Source organism: Haliotis asinina, chromosome 2 (genome assembly GCF_037392515.1).
Source record: "Haliotis asinina isolate JCU_RB_2024 chromosome 2, JCU_Hal_asi_v2, whole genome shotgun sequence".
NCBI lineage: Eukaryota > Metazoa > Mollusca > Gastropoda > Lepetellida > Haliotidae > Haliotis > Haliotis asinina.
Window position 1 is genome coordinate 66,519,593 of NC_090281.1, and position 22,829 is coordinate 66,542,421.

General features: G+C 36.8%; 1 protein-coding gene across 1 annotated transcript in view; it reads right to left on the bottom strand.

Moving 5' to 3' along the window:
- The window catches only part of LOC137271972 (von Willebrand factor A domain-containing protein 3B-like), a 96,164-nt gene extending 76,714 nt beyond the window's left edge, over positions 1–19,450 (bottom strand). The window contains exons 1-5 of the mRNA XM_067804349.1: positions 19,094–19,450; positions 5,385–5,615; positions 4,108–4,205; positions 1,397–1,647; positions 310–469 (exon numbers count right to left, since the gene is read on the bottom strand). Coding sequence (XP_067660450.1) covers positions 310–469; positions 1,397–1,647; positions 4,108–4,205; positions 5,385–5,615; positions 19,094–19,148 — 795 coding nt within the window. The 5' untranslated portion in view covers positions 19,149–19,450. The remainder of the gene's footprint in view (positions 1–309; positions 470–1,396; positions 1,648–4,107; positions 4,206–5,384; positions 5,616–19,093) is intronic.
- Between the last annotated feature and the right edge of the window lie 3,379 nt (positions 19,451–22,829).

Here is a 22,829-nt window from a genome sequence, read left to right on the forward strand (position 1 = left end):
CCTGATTTTGAACTACTTCCGCAGTTGCAGTTCACAAGTGATGGAGAAATTACATAGGAGCAAGAGACATGTTTGATGTTCATATGTTTGATGTGATCCCATATACTATTAGTTTCACAGTGTTTTGAACAGGTGTATGGAACTGTAAGACCCTTGTAAATTCCATATTTCCTGAGGTGCAGTGTGTGTGAGCATGTGAGTGTGCATGTGTGCATGTATTTGTGTCTGCTCATGTTTTGGGGTCAGATGAATGATGGCACAAATAACAAGTCCTTTATTGAATATTTTTGTAATGGTTACTTCACTTACATTCTTATCTGTGAGGGCATGCAGGACAGCTTCACATGTAGCCGTTGATGACACCTCTGCCAGTCTGTCCAGTGCCCACATCCACTGTATGGCCTTTTCTACTGTGTCATGTGTCACTGGCACACACTCTTCACTGTAAATATTACTGTCGTCACAGGCCCTGAAGGGGATAAACTCACATTACCAGACAGTATTCTTTTGGTGTAAAGACAAAGACGTTTCACAGTACATCTTTAGAACTACATGTATTTTCAAAACATTTGTAGTCCATGAACTTCTTAAGTCCATTCTTAACACATTGGCTACGATCAAAGTTAAGAATTCTTAGGGCCACAAATGCAAATATGGACCATGGCAACTAACCAATTAATGAATGCTCCTATTTACAATGTGTGTCTGATTACAAGATGTATATAGTTAAACCAGGACACTGTATTGTGCATTTTGATGCCAACATTCCTAACCAGCTTGTAGAAATCTTCATCCACACATGGAAGCTGGTTGTTGGTTGATGGGAGCCTTTTAAATATTGAAAATGTTCTTATTATAGAAACCAATAAAGGTATTTTGTCTTCCTGAGCTCTGTGCTGCAATATCTGGTCTGTAAAAGTGAGAAAAGTCAGTGTGCTGAAAACACCCTGTGAAGGAGCACACACTGGATTTGCTTGACACTGCCATGTGGACTCTAAGTGAGTGAGTGGCTTTGTTGTCACCCCGCTTTCAGCAATATTCCAGCAATATCATGGCGGGGGACACCAGAAAATGGGCTTCACACATTGTACCCATGTGGGGAATCAAACGCGGGTCTTTGGCATGATGAGCGAACACTTTAACCACTAGGTCCCTATTGACATTGACCATGTAACTATCACATAAGTGAAACGTAATATTAGCACAGATAAAAATGGATAATGCAGTTATTCACCAGATGTTCACATTTGTGAAATGTGTGAGAGAAATGACATTTCCTAACCTTTAGTGCAGGTGAAAGGGGCAAAATGAGAATGTCCAGAGATCAGGTAGTTAAATCAGGTAGAAATATGGATTCTAAAAGATGAACCATGCGAGCACCGATGATAATGGCTACCTGATGATGTTGAACTTGGTGAGCTGTGTGACTTGTTCACGGAGGACTTTCTCCATGGCTGTCCTATACTGGTCGAACTGCTGAGGTGACATATTGCGGATATCTAGAATGATCATCACCACTTTCTCCTCTATGACTCCAAATATTCGACGACTTTCTGTTGTAAGCCACTCCAATCGTCTTTTGTATAATTTCTCAGTCTGAATCAATCTCTTCTGAATCTGATGTAATTTCTGTTTGCTTCCTGTTATCTACAAAACAAAAGTTTAATGAACAATAAAATTTTAAAACATTTTCAGATTACTTGATAGCTATTCTTTTGCAGCAACATCATGATAAACAAAACTATAAAAACATAAACTATTATATTGTTTTCCTGCCCATTCCAAGAATCTCTTTCAGTAAATGGACACATACAAGGCAAGCATAACTCAAAATTAGAAAAAGCAAACATTCAGACTTTCCTGAATGTGGAATTTGGTGAAATATCATTTAGAAGGTATACCCATATAATGAGCAATGAAGGTATTCCGGGAAGTAGAATTTTGTTGTCACAGTACAGTTTCTTTGATGTTGTGCTGGTATTGTTATAAGGGAGTGAGTGACTTTAGTTTTACGCCGCACGCAGCATTATTCCAGCTATTTGGCGGCAGTCTGTAAATAATCGAGTCTGGACCAGACAATCCAGTGATCAATAACATGAGCATCAATCTGTGCAATTGGGACCGATAACATGTGTCAACCAAGTCAGCGAGCCTGACCACTCGATCCCGTTGGTCGCCTCTTACGACAAGCATAGTCGCCTTTTGTGACAAGCATGTGTTGTTTTAAGGGATTAAGTCATGTGTTGTCATAAGGGATTAAGTCACTGGATGCTGTGAAATTCTGAACAATGTTGTGGACTATGATTCAACTAGCTCATAGAGATTACATGTCTTCCATATTGTATAAATACCATAGTATCATGGCTCATGCATATTTAAGGGAGTTTGATTCCAAGTTCCAAGTTCCCTCCTACTTCATGTGGTGGTATGTACTTGTGTGCTGAAGAATACAAGTACAGAGTAAACAAGAGGAAAGCTAAAGGACTAATTGATTTTCCTGTGATTTATTTCCAAAGACTGTTTCAAACTGCATATATACTTGGATTTTATTTCATATCTGCTAAATATGTAGCCATTAAATTTTGCAATAATAATAAAGTAGACTTATCTTTCTTTCGTATTTATCACTTTTTGATAAACAGTCCTGTTAACACTAACATCAAGTACCGTGTTGATTTGTTCTTTCACATTCTGTTACATTATCAAAATCAGGGCATGTGGAAAATTAGCTAGAAGTTAGTTTCCTAAAGCCATTTGCCCTGTGGCAAGTGGATTTTAAAAAACATTTTTGAACAACTGCAGATTATGTAAATACTGTGATGGGTCCACCATTGACATTTTAACGAAACTTTATTATCAGAAGTCTCCAACACCAGGGCCAAAAAAGTTCAACATTTCTTCTTCTTCTTTAGTATATATAGAAAACTTGTATTGCCACCAAAATTCAGAGGGTGATTTCTGTCTTCTTTGGAGATGATCCTGTAAATGGCTGTACATGCTTTTCCTGGATGTTGCAAGAGCTCCCCTGGTCCAGCTGGACAATTTGTCTCCTGTTCATTGCCTAAATGCTCTTGATTGCCTCAATGAATTCAAAGACGTTAGGATGGACACACTGGATGGAGGTTATGAAACAGCAACAGCAGTGGGCAGTTGGAGGAGTTCTTCATTGTACATCTGGGGAACTGGACTTCCTCATCCCGGGTTTCTTTTTCTCAATGTGCACATGAGTCTTACTCTGGATGGTTTGTCGGGACTGTGATTGTGCTCTCCAATAACTTTCTGATGAAATCTCCTGTTGTTGACACGTTACTTCTACATCTTGGAAAAAACACACTTCCAGTAGCCACCCACATTACCCGACTTGTTAAGCTTGCACTGAAATCCATGCAGCACGTGTCGGGCTCCTCTCTGAGATACATCTAACTTTCCATCTGAACACCTGCCATAACTATCACAAAATCTCTGTGGGTCTTACATACTTGTTGACATATGTGACAGTTAAAGCATTTTAACTTCTAATCAGAGTAAACAGATTATCTTAGCATGGAGAAATGTGAGGGATTATGTCTAATTTTCAAACAAACAATCTGCACTATCAGTTTACAAAGTTTTTATACAAGCAGAGGAGTTATCTCCAAATATCAAAACATACAATGAATGATCACAAGATCCCTGATTCAGTTGGCTTCTATTCATAATGGGCAGGTCCTGGGAGTCTTCCTTACAGGTTTGTTTCAAAGAGTAGACACAAACTGGGAGTAATCAGCTATACAGGTACAGTACATTATTAAGTGTAGGGGTGCTCTGTTATATATATGTTTATGTTCATGAGTAGTCAAACTGAGAGTAGTCAAACTGGGAGTAGTCCAACAGGAAGTAGTCACAATGGGAAGATACCAACAAGACCTAATGGTTTGCTTGGTGTTTCACAAAATCATGATTAAGTAACAAATCCATGGCAGCTGAAACAAGGAATCGGTCAACAATTGGCTGACTTAGGGACACTGACTGTTGTTTCTACCTGAACAATTCAAAACTTTACAACAATGCAACACATTCCGTTTCACAAGCTGGTGTTACTTATGACTTAACTCGTAACATACTTACATTGAATGTCTTCCCATCAGGTTTTGTAAGTCTGGAAAATATTCCACAGCCATACTGGGAACTGATAGGTTTCTTCATTGTGATACTGCCATCAAACTCTAGAGGACAAAATTTGAAAAGAATCAGAGCTCTAGATAAGATTTAGCTCATGTGGGTACTGAATCCACGGTATTTCTTTGGAGTTGGTATTATGAATGTTGAATGAGTGTTTCATTTTCCATTACCCACTGCTTTCAAATATGTGGGTATTTCAGTGATACTATCTATGACTTATCTAAAGTCATATGTATGACATCCACAATGTTTGTTTAAAGGTGGCAATTAATCATAATATACTGGCGAGTCAGCATATTTAGACAGTCAGTTCAGATACCAATCACGAATATTCTGTAAAGAATAAAAAAGAAGTTGTTATCCCTAAAATGTGTCATGTATTCATGTTCGTCCAACTTCTAAATGCCTTTCAAAAACTTTACAAAAGTAGAGTACCACAAGTTGTCTTTGAGGTGTTAGAAAGTCTACAGTCTTATTCAAATGGGTGCCCATTCACTGCAGGGTGATTTGAGGAAATTTGGAAAAACGCCACTGGTGGTATTTTACCTGTAAACAGCCTACCCTAAGTGCCACTCTCTCGGCTCCCATCATTTCCAAGAAGGGGGAAAGTTTATAGTTTCATGAGAATATGTGCACTGTAGTCTGGATGTTTGTCTTTCAGAAAAATATAGCAACATCTTGTTATATGGAAATTAAAGTTTGTGATGCTGAACTAGTAGCCAGAGCTCCAGTTTCATTTGCATGGCATAAAGCTAGAACATGAGGAGACTCTTGTACTTGTTAACAGCTTGACACTATGGAGGAAGGCATTTGGGCTGTGTACATTGCTTCAGCAATCTTGGAATGCCTTATAAGATATGAGCAATATTTTCTGACAATGTCAGTGGCATAAATATTGGTCAGGGTGAGTGAGTGAGTTTTGTTTGACGCTGCATTCACCAATATTCAAGCTATATGATGGTGGTCTGTAAATAATCAATCCTGGGCCAGACAGTCCAGCAATCAACAACATGAGCAATGATCTGCACAATTGGGAACCGATGACATGTCAACCAAGTCAAAGGAACCTAACCACCTGATCACGTTAATCATCTCTTACAACAAGCATAGTCGCTTTTTGTGGCAAGCATGGGTTGCTGAAGACCAATTCTACCCCTCTGCCTCACAAGGAAGATAACCACAAGAACGTTCTTACACACATGACTCACAGAGGCCATACGTACCATCATTCAGCTGAAATCCAATTGCTGGCAGTATGTGATCCAATGTCAATCGGTTCTTTTTCAAACCATAGCTTTTCAGCCACTTTTTCGAGGATGTGAGTGGTCTGACATCCAGCTCCCATGCAGGCATGTGATCTCTTGCATTGAGGTCTGTGTTGAAATCAATCTCTGGCAACTCTTCAGAGGGCCTAATCTTAGCAAAGTTGTTGGATGGGATATCAAATCGTGCATCTGAAACACAGATAAGCAAACAGCTGTCAACTGTTAAGAAAAACAGTTCAGGATGTCTCTACAGCCCCATTTCACAAAGATCTCCTAAGATCTTGTGACTTTTCCTCTAGCATTTGTACTTCATATACTGTAAGATAGGTGGTAAAATTGCAACAAGAGAACTTATGAAATTCAGACTTATGAGAGCTTTATGAAACAGGGTCCAGGTGACTGATTCAGGGCAACCATGGTCTGAATGAACATCATATTTTCTATTTTCATCTCTTAAAGTGACTTTATTCATTGCATTACACATTTTCCATCATCCATCAAGAACAAACAGTGCAACTACGTTTTTTACTACAGTGCGTTTGGATGAAAAGTGGATTGATGAACTCAAAAACTAATAAACATTAAATACTCCGAAAACTAACAAACATTAAATATTCAATAAAATACTGATCTTACTCAAAATATCAGCCCAACTCTGCGAGGTTTTGTTTAAGAATTTATGTCCTAAAAATAACAAAAGTTGTTTAACAAACTATCATTAAAATATTTTTCAAGGAACAGCCAGGTGTTTGAGAAGCACATGCACAAGTGCCGACATAATTATCAGTTCATTAGCCTTTGCTGTGCCGTCTCCCTCCTTTCTTGCACACCTGGCTGTCCCTCCTTGACCCTCGTAACAAGTAGTGAACTGTGTCAATATGTTAATGATAGTTTGTTAAACAACATTCTTTTCAGGGCTTGAATTCAGCAAACACCTGATAGAGTTGGTCTGACATTTTGATTATGATGAGCGTCTCATTTTACAGTTTACTATTTAGTTATAGATTGAACTATGATTGATTGGAGTCAATAATATTATTAAGGATGAAACAGTATGCTCCTACCACAGTAGAGTACATATGGTGGTACAAGGCCGTTAGTTTGGTTCGGTATATGAAATATGATAATGCAGAAAACTGACACCAAGAGCCAAACCTTACATTGTTTGATAACATGGGGAAAATATAACCATAATCTTTGGTATTTTGAATTAACAAAATTGTCATTTTAAGATAGAAGAATAGATAGAAGAATATAAGCATCACTGGAACGAAGGAGCTCACACTTGTGTGACAATATAACAAGTAGCCAGGTACGACTAAAAGTCACTAACTTCACATCAACATTTAGTGCAGTGAAATCAACAGTAAGTCCCAGAAATGTTCATGTTTAAACTAACAACAATACACAAATTAGATTTTATCGCATGTGACTCTGTTGATGACGCATGACACAAGACACAGTCTGTGTGACTGATCATAGTCATTGCTCTAGATCACAGTCTATCTTTTGTTTCAGTCGGTTAAACAATAACAGATACTATCCACCTTACAGCTACACAATCTTGGCACATTCCACAATTTTCTTTTATTCAGCTTTCATAGTCATTCGAAATATCCTTCAAAGTTTACTTTGAAATGTAAGTCTCCTTTCTGAAACAAATATGTTTTGGCTCGGGAAGGCTGCCTTCTCTTTTTAATTGTTTTTAATGTTCTCACACAGCTTGCAATGAGACGAGCTGAGATCTTTGTATTATGGTAGTGGGGCTGCCATAAGTTGGACCCAGGGATCCATAACATTTACCCAGACCCATTGTGATCATGTGACCAACAGATTAAACAATCTAATGTTTTTCTTTCTTGATTAAAGGTTATATAGTCTTTGAAGATATAGACATTACTCGCAGTCACCAGTTTTGAATATAATACATGATAAAGATATTGAAAAACACGAAACTTTAGCCTCAGAGCTCAATAATAACTTTCCATTTCTGACAAATTTGATGTCAGGAATTAACATGTTGTGAATCCAGGTTGAGGTATCCAGGTAGAAAATCTGAACCTGTCCCAGCCCTGAATGGTAGCTACAACAAACAAACAAACAAACAAACAAACATAAGACATAAGAACTGTGATAAGAAGCCCACCAGATCCATACCCATAATTACAGTAATCGATCGCCATAGCACAAACCTAGGGGTCCGTGGATGACATCCGCGTTATGTATAACATGAACAAAGGCAAAGTCCATGGCCATGAACTGCTATTTCATGTACTATATCCAGTCAAAAACTATGCTATGTCACCTTTGGTGAAAAAATGAACTTTGTCAACGAAATAGACACATGTGTGTGTATATGAAACTTGCATTCAAACATCACTAGATATGATAACTCAATTGTCATCGTTGTCATCTTGTTATGCTACCTGTTTTTCAACTATGTCAGAAAAAGCTATCAGCTACACATTTTGCTCCAATCTATTGGTGATTCAGTTAAAAATGAACCAAAAATATGACATCTAAAAAAATAACAAAAACAAAAAACAAAATCCATTTCAAGAAAAACTGTTATCTCAAGCATTTTTTATAACAGAGATAACTTATTTTGCTATCACAATAGCATAATGCATGTTTTCTAGGAGCATAAACATAGGCTAAGCATTTTGGGTTACCATGCTGGATACATTATTCATAGGAGACAGTTTGACAAGTCACTGATGACTTCCGAAGGTACGTACCACTTTGTTTGTTAAAAAACAAAATGTTGGCAGTTGATTCTAAAATAAGACTTCAATAAGTCAATAACTCTTGGGATACAAGGATGACGAGGCGGTAATCAGTTCTTGATTGCAGAGAATATAATGTGAATTTGGTGCTATCACGGCAGGCTTTGAAAGGTGACAGTCATGAACATAGTGAGGAGAATCTGTAGAAATATAGTAGGAGATGATGCCACTTAACAAGTTTTCTTTGAAGTTACTGCTAACAGCTTTTATTATGGAAATGGGACTGAATTTATTCAGTTAAAATTAAATGTAGGCAGATCATGTTATTACATGTTTTATGACGACATACATGTTTTGACTGCAGTATTTACCTGTGCAATAATATTGTGTGTTGCATCACAGCAAACATTACGGAAGTAATCAGCTGATGGTGTATCATTATGACAAAGCTGTCATATTACGATGTTCCACTATTTATCATTCACTATTATAGAAAACATCTGAAAGCATCTGAAAACGAATCAGGCAAAGAAATGCATAGATTTTGACAAAATGATTTGATTTTTTGGACATTTTAGAAAAGGCTTATGATATGACATTACAAAAACAGTAAAAACAGAATTTTTGGACTGCATTACGGTTTGCCAAACTGAACTGGCAAATACTGTGCTTCTGCTAATATCACTGCAAACCATTTTACTCAGCAATATTCCAGCTATATGGTGGCAGTCTGTAAATAATCGAGCCTGGGCCAGACAATCAGTGGTCAAGAGCATGGGCATTGATGTACCCAACTGTGAACCGATGACATGTGTTAACCAAGTCAGCAATCTCATTAGTCACCTCCTACGACAAGCATGGGTTACTGAAGATCAATTCTACCATGGATCTTCACGGGTTGTCCACTGGAGAGGCAACCACAAACAACTAAAGATTGTCTTCTTCGAGTTCACAAGTGTCAAAGATTGTCCAAGAGTTCACAAGTGTCAAAGACTGTCTTCGAGTTCACAAGTGTCAAAGATTGTCCTAGAGTTCACAAGTGTCAAAGACTGTCTTCGAGTTCACAAGTGTCAAAGATTGTCTTCGAGTTCACAAGTGTCGAAGACTGTCCTCGAGTTCACAAGTGTCAGTCTAGACTAAAGTAACAGACACAAGCCAAGTCGATACTAACAACTGGAGCCTAGTGGTCAGTTCCTCGGTTGGCTATTGCACCTGGAGCAGAGGGGTAGTCTAGTGGTTTAAGCGTTCGGTTGTCTCGTCAAAGACTCATATTCACTTCCCCACATTTGTACAATATGTGATGCCCATTTCTGGCATCTGGAATATTGCTAAAAGTGGTGTAAAACTACACTGACTCACTCACTAACTGACCAGGAGCCACAGCAACAATGACAGATAGAGGAGAGGTAGAGAAGTTCTTCAGTACATAGGTGATGCCAAGTATTATCAGTGTATCAGCAAACTAGTCAGTAAAGTCATGGTGATTTAGGAGCAGATAACAATGACATCTAACAACAAGAATGTGATTTCTTTCTTAAAATCAGAAAGTTGTCTGAACTGATAGGCAGGAAGATTTGGATGACAAAATTACTGTCCAAACTGGTGGTGTTTATCTTCTGATGTGAACCAGGAGGTTTTGCAGCAATCTTGCAATCTCTTTCGTTCCGCTACAAGAGCTAGTGCCATTTAGACAAAACAAATTTGGACTACATAGAGGATTATCACCGAAAGTGATTGTGTGAGTGAGTGACTTTGTTTTATGCCCGCTTTCGGCAATATCACAGCAGGGAACACCAGAAATCGGCTTTACACATTGTACCCATGTGGGGAATCAAACCTGGGTCTTTGGCATGACAGGCGAACCACGAGGGTACCCCACCCCCTTAAAGCAAATCTGAGTACTGTATTTTTATGAATGACTGAGAACTGATGGTTAGGTGAGCTAAATATAAAAATTGTACTTTGTTTTATCCAGGGACGTAAACGCATGGTATGGGAATATATGATGTTAAATTCTTCAGTAAAATGTAGTTTTATTTTGATAACATGAAGCCAACACTAAGCTTTAAGTTGCATCCTAGGTTGGGAATTTCCGTCTGAGAAGAGCTACAAGATCCAGTCACTCTAGCAACAGATGTATGTTAGAGTTGTAAACGCAAGCCCACACTTCGACACAAGTTCAACATGAAGAAAGTGTGATTGTAACAACAGACCTCATCATAAATCAATGTAGGGCTAAGGTTCCTAGGGAGCACAGCCTAGGTGAGATATGATTATGTAGCATGCATTCATTCACTCTTGTCTGTTGTTAAGTGTAGCTAGGTAGAGGGAAAACACTTCTCAACGATCTAAATCTAAGTACTGCCACACGGTTTGGGTCACATAACATCAGACAATATGCCAAGGTCTCAGCATTCTCAATGACAACATTTCACTTACAAACACCTCTCTTAGCGCTGCTTAGCCTCAGTTGAAGGTCTAAAGCTTTTCACATATAATCTTGAAAGGCTATTGTACATGCATACAAATACTTTAAGTTACCAATATTTCAACTGTATTATGTGTGCTCAACATAAATTCATATGTCATACATTTATTACAGGGGTTAGCATTTATTAAACATGTACAACAGTGTATGCTCTTCACTAAAAATGTATGTGTATCAATTCTGTGAAATATCAAAGTCTAACATTAACACATCCTGAAAAAGATTGATTCCAAGGAAAAAACCCAGCACCATATAATTATGATGATAGCTGAGACACAGATTGATCACAACACTTATGAAAATGTTAACTTCTGATTTCTCAAAATATTTCAATGAATACACCATGCCGTTTGTAAACTGGTGAAGTGTAACGTGTCATATTTGCAATTACATTCTGTCAAGAAAGTACAGATTCTAGTACTTTGTTTGGTCAAGTTCCATCTAGGATTTGAACCCACACTGAATTTGATGATAGTTTAACTCATCAAAAATTAAACATAAAGAAATACTTTATTATAAAATCAGGTGTTGGAAAAAACAACACTTTGAATGTTGTGGTCTGACATTGTTACCTTAAATACCAACTCTCCTGGCCATCCGAGACAAGCTGTAAGATGTAATAATGACATTTTCAACATGAACTTTATATTTCTTAAGGAGTACTTACATCATGAATATTCAAGTGCAACCTTTAGGGGCAATACGTCCATTTTTCCTCGTCCATTTTATACATTTGTGAATACTGGAGTAAGACCATGCCAGTGCTGCCTTTCTCCTTTACATAGGGTTTAAGCCATTTTCCTACATGACAATGCACATCCTTACATGCATGGCAATACTGACAACAACAACATCCAAGTACTGCCAAGGCCGTCAAAGGCTCTAGATCTGAACCCAAACAGTTGACACATGAACTGCAGAAATAAAAAGTGAACATTCCCCAGGCTACAATTTGTAATTTGATTGATTTCAGGAATGGTAGTGATTGCCAAGCAGTTCTCGACTCTCAAGGGGGCTATACAACACATTGAGAGCAGATGACCTTCACACTGCCATTTGATAGTTTGATGTGTACCATGATCAGTGACATAGACTTGTGCCAGGTTTGGACAATTTATCACTATCTGTTGATTACTTATATGCTACACGAAGCATACATTTAAAATTCACATTAGCTTTTCTGTTTTTGAAGAGTATGTTAATGAACTGTTACACCAGCAGATCCAGAGATCCAGTAAGATCCAGCAGAGTCCCTGGAAAACCTGATGAACTAGTTCTTGATCCAATGACAATGTGACTAGCAAGTACATGACCATCCTTAAATCCATACGTTCAGGTTTTTAAGTATCGTAAGTGCTTCACAATAGAATGAGTCTCTAGTACGGTTATCTACCTTCAGTTGTTGGCAATCTATAGCCTGTTTTTATATTGCATTGTTCCCTCTTAAAATATCGTTCTATATATGATGACATGCTAGTTTTACTACACTGTGACACACTGACAGTTTTACTGTTCTTCTTCAACAGGTTTTTATTTCTTATTAATCGTTCTTGTCAAGATAAGGCTGAAATAATAACAAAGTGATGATAAATATTAACTCACTCAGTCACGAGGGAATGACTGAAATTGATTTCTTTCTTAAAGTTTTGCTAATGAAAAGTCTGCCTGTGGCCTTAAGACAGTATGTAATGGACAGAAGGTTAGAATTGTCACATAAATAGCACCTTTAATCTTGCACAGAATAGACTATTGTTTTCTCAGTGAACAATAGTTTTGCTGTCACTCATTTGCATAAAGGTGAAGGAACAACTTTTATGGATGTTCAACTTCTTTATTTTTCACAATGGCGACATTTCAGTATGGATTCTTATACCATTTTCAAGCAAGTAAAAGAATCCATACCAAAATGTTGTGAAAAATAAAGAAGTTGATCATCCATAAAAATTTGTTCCTTCACATCTAGCTCAGCAACTCCTAAAATGCCTCTAGTTTACTAATTTGCATATTGGTGTCTACCATTTTTTAAATGCTACTGACTCAATAAGCAGGTTTTGAAGGTATGTCTAAGGACCGGACATTCACTGATACCTCAAAATACTTTGGTGGGCATTACCCGGGCTGGTGGAACACATATATTGTTGAAATATGTGTTCATTAATTAAAGGTGCAGCTCAAAGTCCTATAACTGTGTTCACCTGATGATTGAGCTGTGTTTAATGAGAGTCATTGATGCGAATTTATGAGATTACTGTCATTGAAATTAATCAGTTTGGTGAATTTGTGAATAATTACTCAATTTATTATACAACTTTGATTAAAAGCAATCAATGGGGCGATGAAAACGATTGACATCTGAATCAATGTTCAGATACAGCTCTTTCAAACATCTAATGGTGGTCAAAAATTAGTTCATGCTGGTTTTCAATGCACCAAAAAGAATACTTAAGAGATACAATCTATTTGCAATGTAAGCAGCATACACATGGTTGCTCAGCAACCTTAAACCAGAGACCATATAATAGACCCTCTATTATATGGTTTCTGCTTGAAACACAAAAATGATTTCCAAATCAACTTTGGAACATTAGCCAATCCTCACTCTCAGACTATCATGTACAAGACATTCAGTCTTTTCTTTCGCAATGCAGGGATCTCAGGTTGAACAGACATGAAGACATAAACCTGCCAGTAGACCACATCTGGGGAGAACTTCCTTCTCATGAAAATGGCATCAAGGACACGATCACTGTATTTGCCATGAGTGACAACATGAGACATTCAAGTGGTGCTGATACCTAGTTATTACCAATCTTACAAAATATCTTGTCCATTTAGATTAAAAAGTGTTGATTGAAATGCTGAATATAAAATAGTGCTATTTGGGTAAATATTGGTAAACTGCCCATTGAAATATGTTGGAAAATGATATTTGTATGTTTCCTGCAAATAAAAAAGGCATACAGTGAATGCAATGTGTTGTTATTACGGATATCACTGATATATTGTCCATTTAGATTGAGAGATCATGATTGAAATGTATAATGTAGCTAAATAGTCCATTGAAATATGTTAGAAAATGATATTTATATGTTCATTCATGAAAAAGACTTTCAGTGAATGCGGTATCCTGTTATTAAAGATGTTATGAATATAATGTCATACAGTGAATTCGTTTCCATCTTATATTATTGCTTAAGTCAAAGAAGTCACAGGCTATTATTAGTGAAGCCAGTCACATGCATCCTTGTGGTACACATCTTGATACAGACTATAACTTATCCCCCTTTAGAAGTTCCAGTTATGAGTTTAGTCTCATTGTGTTGCACAATCCCCTTCTGAGCTGGCTGGAACCAGGCCTCAAAGATGTATTGATTTATAATAACTGACTTCACTATGTTTTTAAATGGAGGTATGTACACACCAGATTTCATGCTCTGTGGACTTACACTAAGTGCTGACTTCAGTTTTATGGTTCATATTCAAAATATTTTGGGTCATGTCAGAATGTTGTGATTTGATAGCCAATCAGTACACAGCAGTTACTGATGGGAGTTCATTTACCGTATATTTCCATCTTCCAGTGTGTTCCTGCAAGATCAACTATATCAACAAGAAAAACTCAGAAAGCATATTGTTATCAAAGAACAACCTGAATTCAATATGAATGTGTACATAAAGTAATTTGTAATAAACTATTAGGTGAACACAATAATTGCCATTCACCTCAGTATTTTCACAGCTAAAGTTTTTGATGTCGTAGTTGTTTGCTGTGGCTAGGGTTGATGATCTTGTCATTGTTATGCTGAATATTATAAGCTGTTCACTGGTCACAAGGCGGGCATGGGTTGAGGTACCCTTGATGCTTGTTTATGTTCCCACAGGTATTGTCTTAGTAAAGTCCTCGCAATATAATTCCCCTTCTTAATATTTGCAGGGACTACACTTGAACGTTTTGTTGAAATTTATTCATTGGAAAGAGAGTCAAATGTTGTCATAGCCATCACTATATTTCGCGCACGACAAAAGAAAAACAGATTTAGAGTTATCTCCCTTCCACTGATTTCCATTTGCAAAACATTGGTTATTTCTGTGCATCATTTAATCTTGTTCCTGATCACAAAGGTAACTACCACGAAGTACTGAATGTGTTGCTGTTGGCAGTGGAGTGTACTACAATAAGATAGATGTAAGTTAAGATAAATGTAATGTATGTAATGTATTCACCGTCATAAACACCTTTTGGGTTCTTTGCTGAAAGATCCGTGAAGATCCAGGGTCAGATAGGCCTTCAGCAACCAATGCTTGCCATAAAAGCTGACTATGCTTGGCTCACTGGCTTGGCTGACACATGTCATTGGTTCCCACTTTCACAGATCGATGTTCATCCTATTGATCACTGGATGGTGTGGTCCAGACTCGACTATTTACAGACTGCCGCCATATAGCTGAAATATTGCTGAGTGCAGCATAAAACTAAACTCAGTCACTCCTTGCTAAAAACAAAAGAATTCTTGATTGAAATTTGAGTTTGATAACTGATACTATCTGCCATAGCAACAAAGGACCACAACAACAATATGAAATGGAATCACCTTTACAAAGTGCTTAGGTTTTTCTCATAAATCGATTTGTGGGCACCTCACAGTTGAAAAGTGTGGGGAAACATAACATGAAATATAACATTTTAGACTATGCTTCTTTTCAATTTTGATGTCTAAATTTCAGCTGAAGTACAAATGTTTACAAGAATCCACTGGATGAAAAAATTGGAAATCACTGCACCTGCATACCCTCAAATACACTCTTCTCTAATGCTGCTGTTTATATAACCATCTTGTGTTGTAGGTAACTCTCTCATACAATAGCATGACAAAAATTCCTCATCTATAAACCTGATTTGAATGTACATATGTATTTTGACATTGCAAACAATTACTGGTTTGCAGACATATAGCCTACGCGAGAGCTCCAATCGCCCCAAAGACAAAAAGACAATGTGAATACATGTGTTGTTGCTCATAAAACAGGAGACAAATGAAACGTGCAAAAAACTAATGACGTAGCGCATCAATATCTATCGATAACTAGGCATCAGAATAAGTTTGACAGCAAAAATGTAAAACTGTTGAAACAATGTCTTCATTTTGTCCTTCACAGTAACGTTATACATGTAAATAACACTCAACCTTCATACATCCTGGTGGAAAAATATAGGCCAAATAGTTTCACATAAGTCATGATAAAAGACGTCTTATATTGCTTATTCATGTATGTGCATGAAAAACAAGGATACATTACTAAGCAAATATTTAAAAAACTAAAGAAACTTTTGAAAGATTCATTCACAAAATGAAAAATTCATCTTAATCCTCTTCTTTAATTTTCTTTTATAATTGTTTAAAATAATTGATGTTACATTTTACTAGAATACTGACAGATTCATAGTTCTGTCTGCAACACAGACAGAATACATTAATAAAAACTGAAATAAAAATTGCTAGCATAATGAAAAAGACATTGATTGCTATAAAGCTGTACTCACAGTTGTTTAGGACTAGTATTGTACTGTTAACACAGGATAAGCGACTTTTTTATGAAATCATTTCCATTATATTTAAGTTGGTTTTGATTTAGTTATGTTCATACCTGTTTAGTAAACTTACTCAACGACATATACTTAGGTGAATAATATCACCGAAATACCCACATATTTGAAAGCAGTGGGTAACGGAAAATGAAACATCCACACAACATGTATAATATCCTCTCCAAAAAACTACAGAGGGTACTGTACCAACACATGATAAATCTTATCTGGAGCTCTGTAATTCTATTAATTTTACGATGAAATCCTGCCTAATTATGCTCTGTTGCCTCAGACTTGGGTGTAGTGAGACACATAGGAGTAATTTTGACAGAATTATAACTGACAGCCGAGGCTGATCATATGGCCACAACTACGACCTACTACACTATTAATCATTATGATCAAATTTGAAGCTACTTATTACATTACATGAAGGATAAAATATGATTACAGTAATTTATGACTAGGACGGCTTATCTTAAATAAATCAAGGACTTTTTTCCTCTGCCCATTACAATTTATCTGTTCACATTTTCTTCATAAACTGCATACGACAGTAGCTCACAACACTGCAGGGGCACTCCCATAATAGTGGTGATGTTCTGTGTCTAGAATAATAGCTAAATATTAGGGCTGGGATGATTCACCGATGCACGATACATCACGATACACATAAGTTTGATACAGCCTATCATCAACTGGTGTACCAATACAAAAAAGGACACACAACTCTTTTTCAAAACAGTATTATCTTAAACATGTTAAAGTACTTACGCTGAAGAAAATATGCAAGTGTGAAAAAACTACTTGTTTATTACAAAAGTGTTATTGTTATGCACACATACCTTGAAATGAATCATTGTAAGTCTTATTACCATGTCATTCTTTCAAGGTGTATATATCGTGATATGTAGGATATTACAGGTAAAATGTTGCTTTACGTTTTGCATCGTGACATAGTGTATCATCCCAGCCCTACTAAAAATACCATAAATTTGTTATTATAGCTCTGATGTTTTCTGAAACTTGACTGAAATGGACTTTGAAATATGAAGATTCAGTTTAATTGATGAAATTTCAAATACCCAACATACCCTATAAAGTGCTTTCAATCAGCATATGACATATGGCCTGTCTGACTGACTGAGGTGGGCTACATTTCTGTCAGTGGTCTAAATTTAATGCTAGCCAGCCTGATTATCTGGTAAACATTTTAGATAAAATTTATCTATACATCATAGTAAGTGCACCATATCTTAAAATATATTTTTCAAACAGTGTTAAATATATTGACTTGACAATTACTGTTTGAACACTAACTACCATATCGCAAGCTCAAAGCACTCCACTTAAATATATTATCACTAAAACGGTAATACTTATCAATGCTAGGAGTCCTGTGGTTCATTAGATCATTCATTGTAACTAAAAAATGAGTCATTTTGTTTGGATTGTCTGGTCTGGTCTGATTAAATCAATATTGAGCTGGTAACATTTTTAAGTTACCAGGGCTCAGAAGTCTGGCTGGGATTCTTTTTTCACACACTGTTTAAACCCAAGTGGTTTTCATACTACAACTTTTCTTACAATGACTTTTCACCACCATTTTCTTCATTGCCAGTTTCCCTATTGCAGTGAAACTGGTTTAAGTGCTCGAGAGTGAGTGAGTTTAGTTTTGTGCCGCACTCAGCAATATTCCAGCTGTATGGGAGTGGTCTGTAAATAACTGAGTGATCACCAGCATGAGCATGTTGACATGTAAGCGAGCCTGACCACTGAAGATCAATTCTAAACCACCAGTCATGATTGATCACACATATTACGATCGATTCCTTGACTGCATTTTCTACCAATCAATCACCGTTTAATCAGAAAACAACTAATACACATCACGTATATTGAGTAACGAATACAATAATAAATGAGCAGGTGACGTATTATTCATCATATTCTGTGAAATAAATAAAGTAATACCTGTGTGGTACTTAAATGAAATGTCTTTGATAATATCCCCAGGATTGGTTACATAGCGAATCACACGCGAGTTGATGTATTTGACATGACATGATGGTGAGATTCTATTTATTATAAAAAATCACTCTACATTACTTTTCAATGAAATATGTACATCTCTGAATAAGGTTCTGTCCATCTACTTGCAGTGCAGCGATGTCACAGCGTTGTGACATCATCAAGTTCATGACATCATAGCATTGTCAGGGCACTGTACAAAATCTACTATCAAAATAATATCTCCTTAACATATAATTAGATCTTATATAAACATCTTGATATCTCCTGTGGAACACAGTTTTGAATGATAAATTCCACTCTTGTGATCATGAATAACAAATCAAAGTCATATACATGGTCTGATTCATCAAATAAGCAAGTGAGTTGCAACAGCCATAATATAACTGCACATTTTGACTGTCAGCAAACATTTCGATTTTGGGTCCTTTGTGTGTTGAAACTGGATCGATGTACAGTCAGTGTGACAACACTTTCATTCCCAATATACTGCAATATAATGTTTTTAACATATCCCAAATAATACATAATCCCATCATTCTGTCCACATAAAACTGACAAGTCTGGTATTTTCCCGTGTAATTATCCCTGAGCTTTGACCTCCTGTTGCTGTACCTGATTTATATATTGGGACTAAGAGGTATTTAAGCATTGTTTTGTTTACCAATACATACAGAGCTTGCTCAATGAAGGAAAATTAGATCTTCCCATTCTGATCGTGTTAACAGTATTCGACGAAATGACAGATGCCTTGAAATGGAAAGCTCTTCAAACTTTAATAGTCATTTCGTAAATAAACCAAATGATGCATCACAATAACATTTATAACACTTACTTTGAGAGTATGCACTCCTCAAATAGGGGTTGTCACCATTTACTTCGGTCTCCATTTTTGGATGTAAATGGGTCACGTGTCTCGCAGACTAAGTCGAGGAAGCAGTGCCCAAAGCACCCAGCAGCCGAGAGTAAATCTTTCAAATTGACAGTTTCATTTACATCTTTACAAAGGCCGGTATTTTCTTATGCTAGAAGACTTTGACGTCGATAATCCAATCGAAATGCTGTGAGCAGTCGGGGACAAACAAGGCCGACGAACAAAGTTCACACGATCTAGCCTAGTTACCATTAGTTTCCACCATTCATTGTAAACAAATGACAAGTGCTTGTTGCCGGGCAGATCAATCGGCTTGTCCCGGAATCATACGAGGGGCATTCGTAACTACTCGTGTCATTCCGGGACAAACCGAATGTTGACTCATGAAAATATATGATTGTCGGCTCACATATTCTGAATTTAAAAACAGAGCTAAAACAGAACGACAACTTTCCACTCCTCTATTATAATGGGTCTCTGTTATAATCAATATCAATATGTACAATGAAAATTCGTTGTTGCCGATTTACATAGAAATAATCGAGTTTGATATCACATGCTTGATAACAGTGTTAGGGACCGTTCGTAATTTATGGCTAGGGGGTTTCGGGTTGGGGTGGGCTGGGTTGACTTGGGGTGGAGTTGAATGTGTACTACATCAGTTTTGATGAAAAAGCTGTGGAAATCTGGACCTATCACATTTTCTAGACTAGCGTGGACTTTCTTGGACATATGTTTTCTTCATTGTCTATATGATCGAGAAGCTATATATATTCACTGTCTCTAGTTGTTCATTATTTAAATTATTTGTTGAAAAATAATTAAAAATACTTTTAAAACCTGCCATTCATCTCTTATTCCATATGTATTTTTCTAAACAGAAAAAAAGAAATGAAATAAAAAAAACCCTTATTGTAAATTGTGGGAATATTTTCCTCTACTTGTATGTTGTTCAGACATTTGTGACGCGTTTGCTTGTATAGACAGTGAATTCAAAATTATCAACAATGATAATAATTCTTATAAAATACGATTAGGTAATACTTAATTATCACGCGGGTCACTGCTACAGCTATCGGCATGCGCAAACGATGTGAGTTTAGGTTTACACCACCCTCAGCTATATGGTGGCGGTCTGTAAATAATCAAGTCTGAACCAGACAATCCAGTGATCAACAACATGAGCATCGATCTGCGTAATTGGGAACCGATGACATGTGTCAACCAAGTCAGCTAGCCTGACCACCCGATCCCGTTAGTTGCCTCTGACGACATTTCAACAGCTTTTTGCAATTACTGCACGTAGTATTAATTTGCAATACAAATAAATACACGTATGCATACGTGGTGTGCAGTAAATCACTGTCGACAAATTTGACCTGTAGAGGAAGATATCAGTGTGGTAAAACAAGGAGACTATATACAGATTGTTGTAGATTATCCCTGGGTAAAATCAGCAGCTTCTAGGACTAGTACCTATGCAATAATGTTAATCATAATAACTAGTAAAACTGTTCTATGTTTCAGTACTTTGGGTGAAATAAAAAGACTATTGTGAATTGTCAAAATGAAATTTCTGATTGCTTTCAACCTACTGACAAGAATAAGTCACATCTAAATGTGAAAACCAAGAGATATATTTGCTTTGCTACATATATTTCCTCTCTGACTATAGCCTTTTTGTTTCCCTGTCATTTTCCTCAGTCTAAGTAAACTTAGTATTATTACTTTTCGTTATACTCCACGACTGAGACTCAGTAGTGGAGTGTAACGAAAAGTACTGAGACTAAGTTTACTTAGACTGTCATTTTTCTAAAAGCGTGATAGGGCCATTTTCTTGTGATTGTTTTGATGTGGTAAGTTAATGTAAACATAACATGCTGATGGAGTGCAAAAACACACTGTATTTCGTATGTAGCTGTGAAAGAGTGAAATGAGCAAATATGATTTTCAAGCATCGTTCAGGAGAATGTTAGGAAATGGAGTCCATCCCAAGAGTTTGTGACTGTAATGAGTTTGGCTGCAGAGGAGCAGAGGGGCAAGAAGTAGTAAGTTGACTTCTAACACTGTTTTAGAAACTGTTAATGGAGAAATGAGTGAAACACTTTCATTTTCTACTTGATTTGCTTTTTGAGTGACGCAGATGCTGCGGCGTCATCAAATTTCAAAGTTACCATGAATTGAATTTCATGTAAAAATGTACATTCATTAAGCAGTATGTTTTTTATGCATTGTTTACCTTGTGAGGATCTTACTTGAATTTCAAGATTTTCTACGACCTGCTGCTACAAAGCAACCCCTTAAAAATACATTCGACGCAATTTATGATTTTCATTTGGGTACATATATTTCGAAATTACGGGTAGAAATTGAAAGCCGTGGGTCAATATTACGTTTCCATATCTTGACTACGCCTATTACACATATACCCTTATATATGGCTTCCAAATAACGTTCTTTTTTCCATGTTTTTTCTTGTCGAACTATGCAGTTTTCGAGCTACATGAGAGAAATCTGTGAATAACTGAGTTTGGGCCAGACAATCATATTATTGGGACAGCATCCATATATACCTGCAAACATTGGGATGATGTCAGACAATGTGCCAAGGCAGTTTGCCTGACCATTATACCCACATCACGTAGCCTCGTCTTAGACAAGCCTGAGTTGTCAGAAAAAAACGTACAAGAATAGAACAAAGGCATCTCATACCATGACATTTTCATCTCAGGCATCATATTTATCACGTACCTCAGCTGCTTGGCCACCGAGCGCAGTTTGCAGATTGGGTAGCCGATTGGTTAAAACAACAACAACAACAACAACAACAACAACAACAACAACAACAACAACAAACACACACACACCGAAAAAACAACAAAAAACAAAATACAAAACCACCACCACCACCAACAAAACAAAACAAAATAAACAACAAAAAACAAAAGCAACAAAAAAAACCCACCCACCCCCACCCCCACCCCCCAAAAACACAACAACAAACAAACAAACAAACAAACAAACAAACAAACAAACAAACAAACAAACAAACAAACAAACAAACAAACAAACATAAGACAACAACAACAAAATAAAAGGGAAAAAAACCAACCCAAACAAGCTTGGAATTATTTTACTTACATAACCATTCAGTGCGGATATAACATCATTAATAAAACAGACAATTTAATTTTCTTTTGCCTGTTGTTATTTCAAAGAAACTATTCACTACGTTATTGCATACGACACTGTGCACCCAAACTGCCATATTTAGAATACAATTTACACATAGCGGCACCATCAGTAAACCGTAAGATACATCCCCATGTCATTCAATCCGGATATGATCTAATTCTGTTTCATGACTTTGCTTTTACACATGTTGTGTAACGGTATAACTGGCTATATTCTAAAGGATTAGCTATGTTTCGGACGGACGGAGTAACCGAAGGAAAGAAGAAAACACTGACACAAAATCCAGCCCTGAATTAGTTGCTCCCTGATGGAGTGTTAAAACGGCCACTCATCCAACGCCAAGGTGTAGTAATTATGCTATTAACACAAAGAGTGCAGAGACGTAGTTCCAGTTTTGTAAAGTTGATCACAAAAGCAAGTGCTGGGGAATATCATGATAAAACATAATTTGGTGTGTGCCCTACTTTTTTTACCAATCTTCCCAAAAAATCCAAGATGGCGC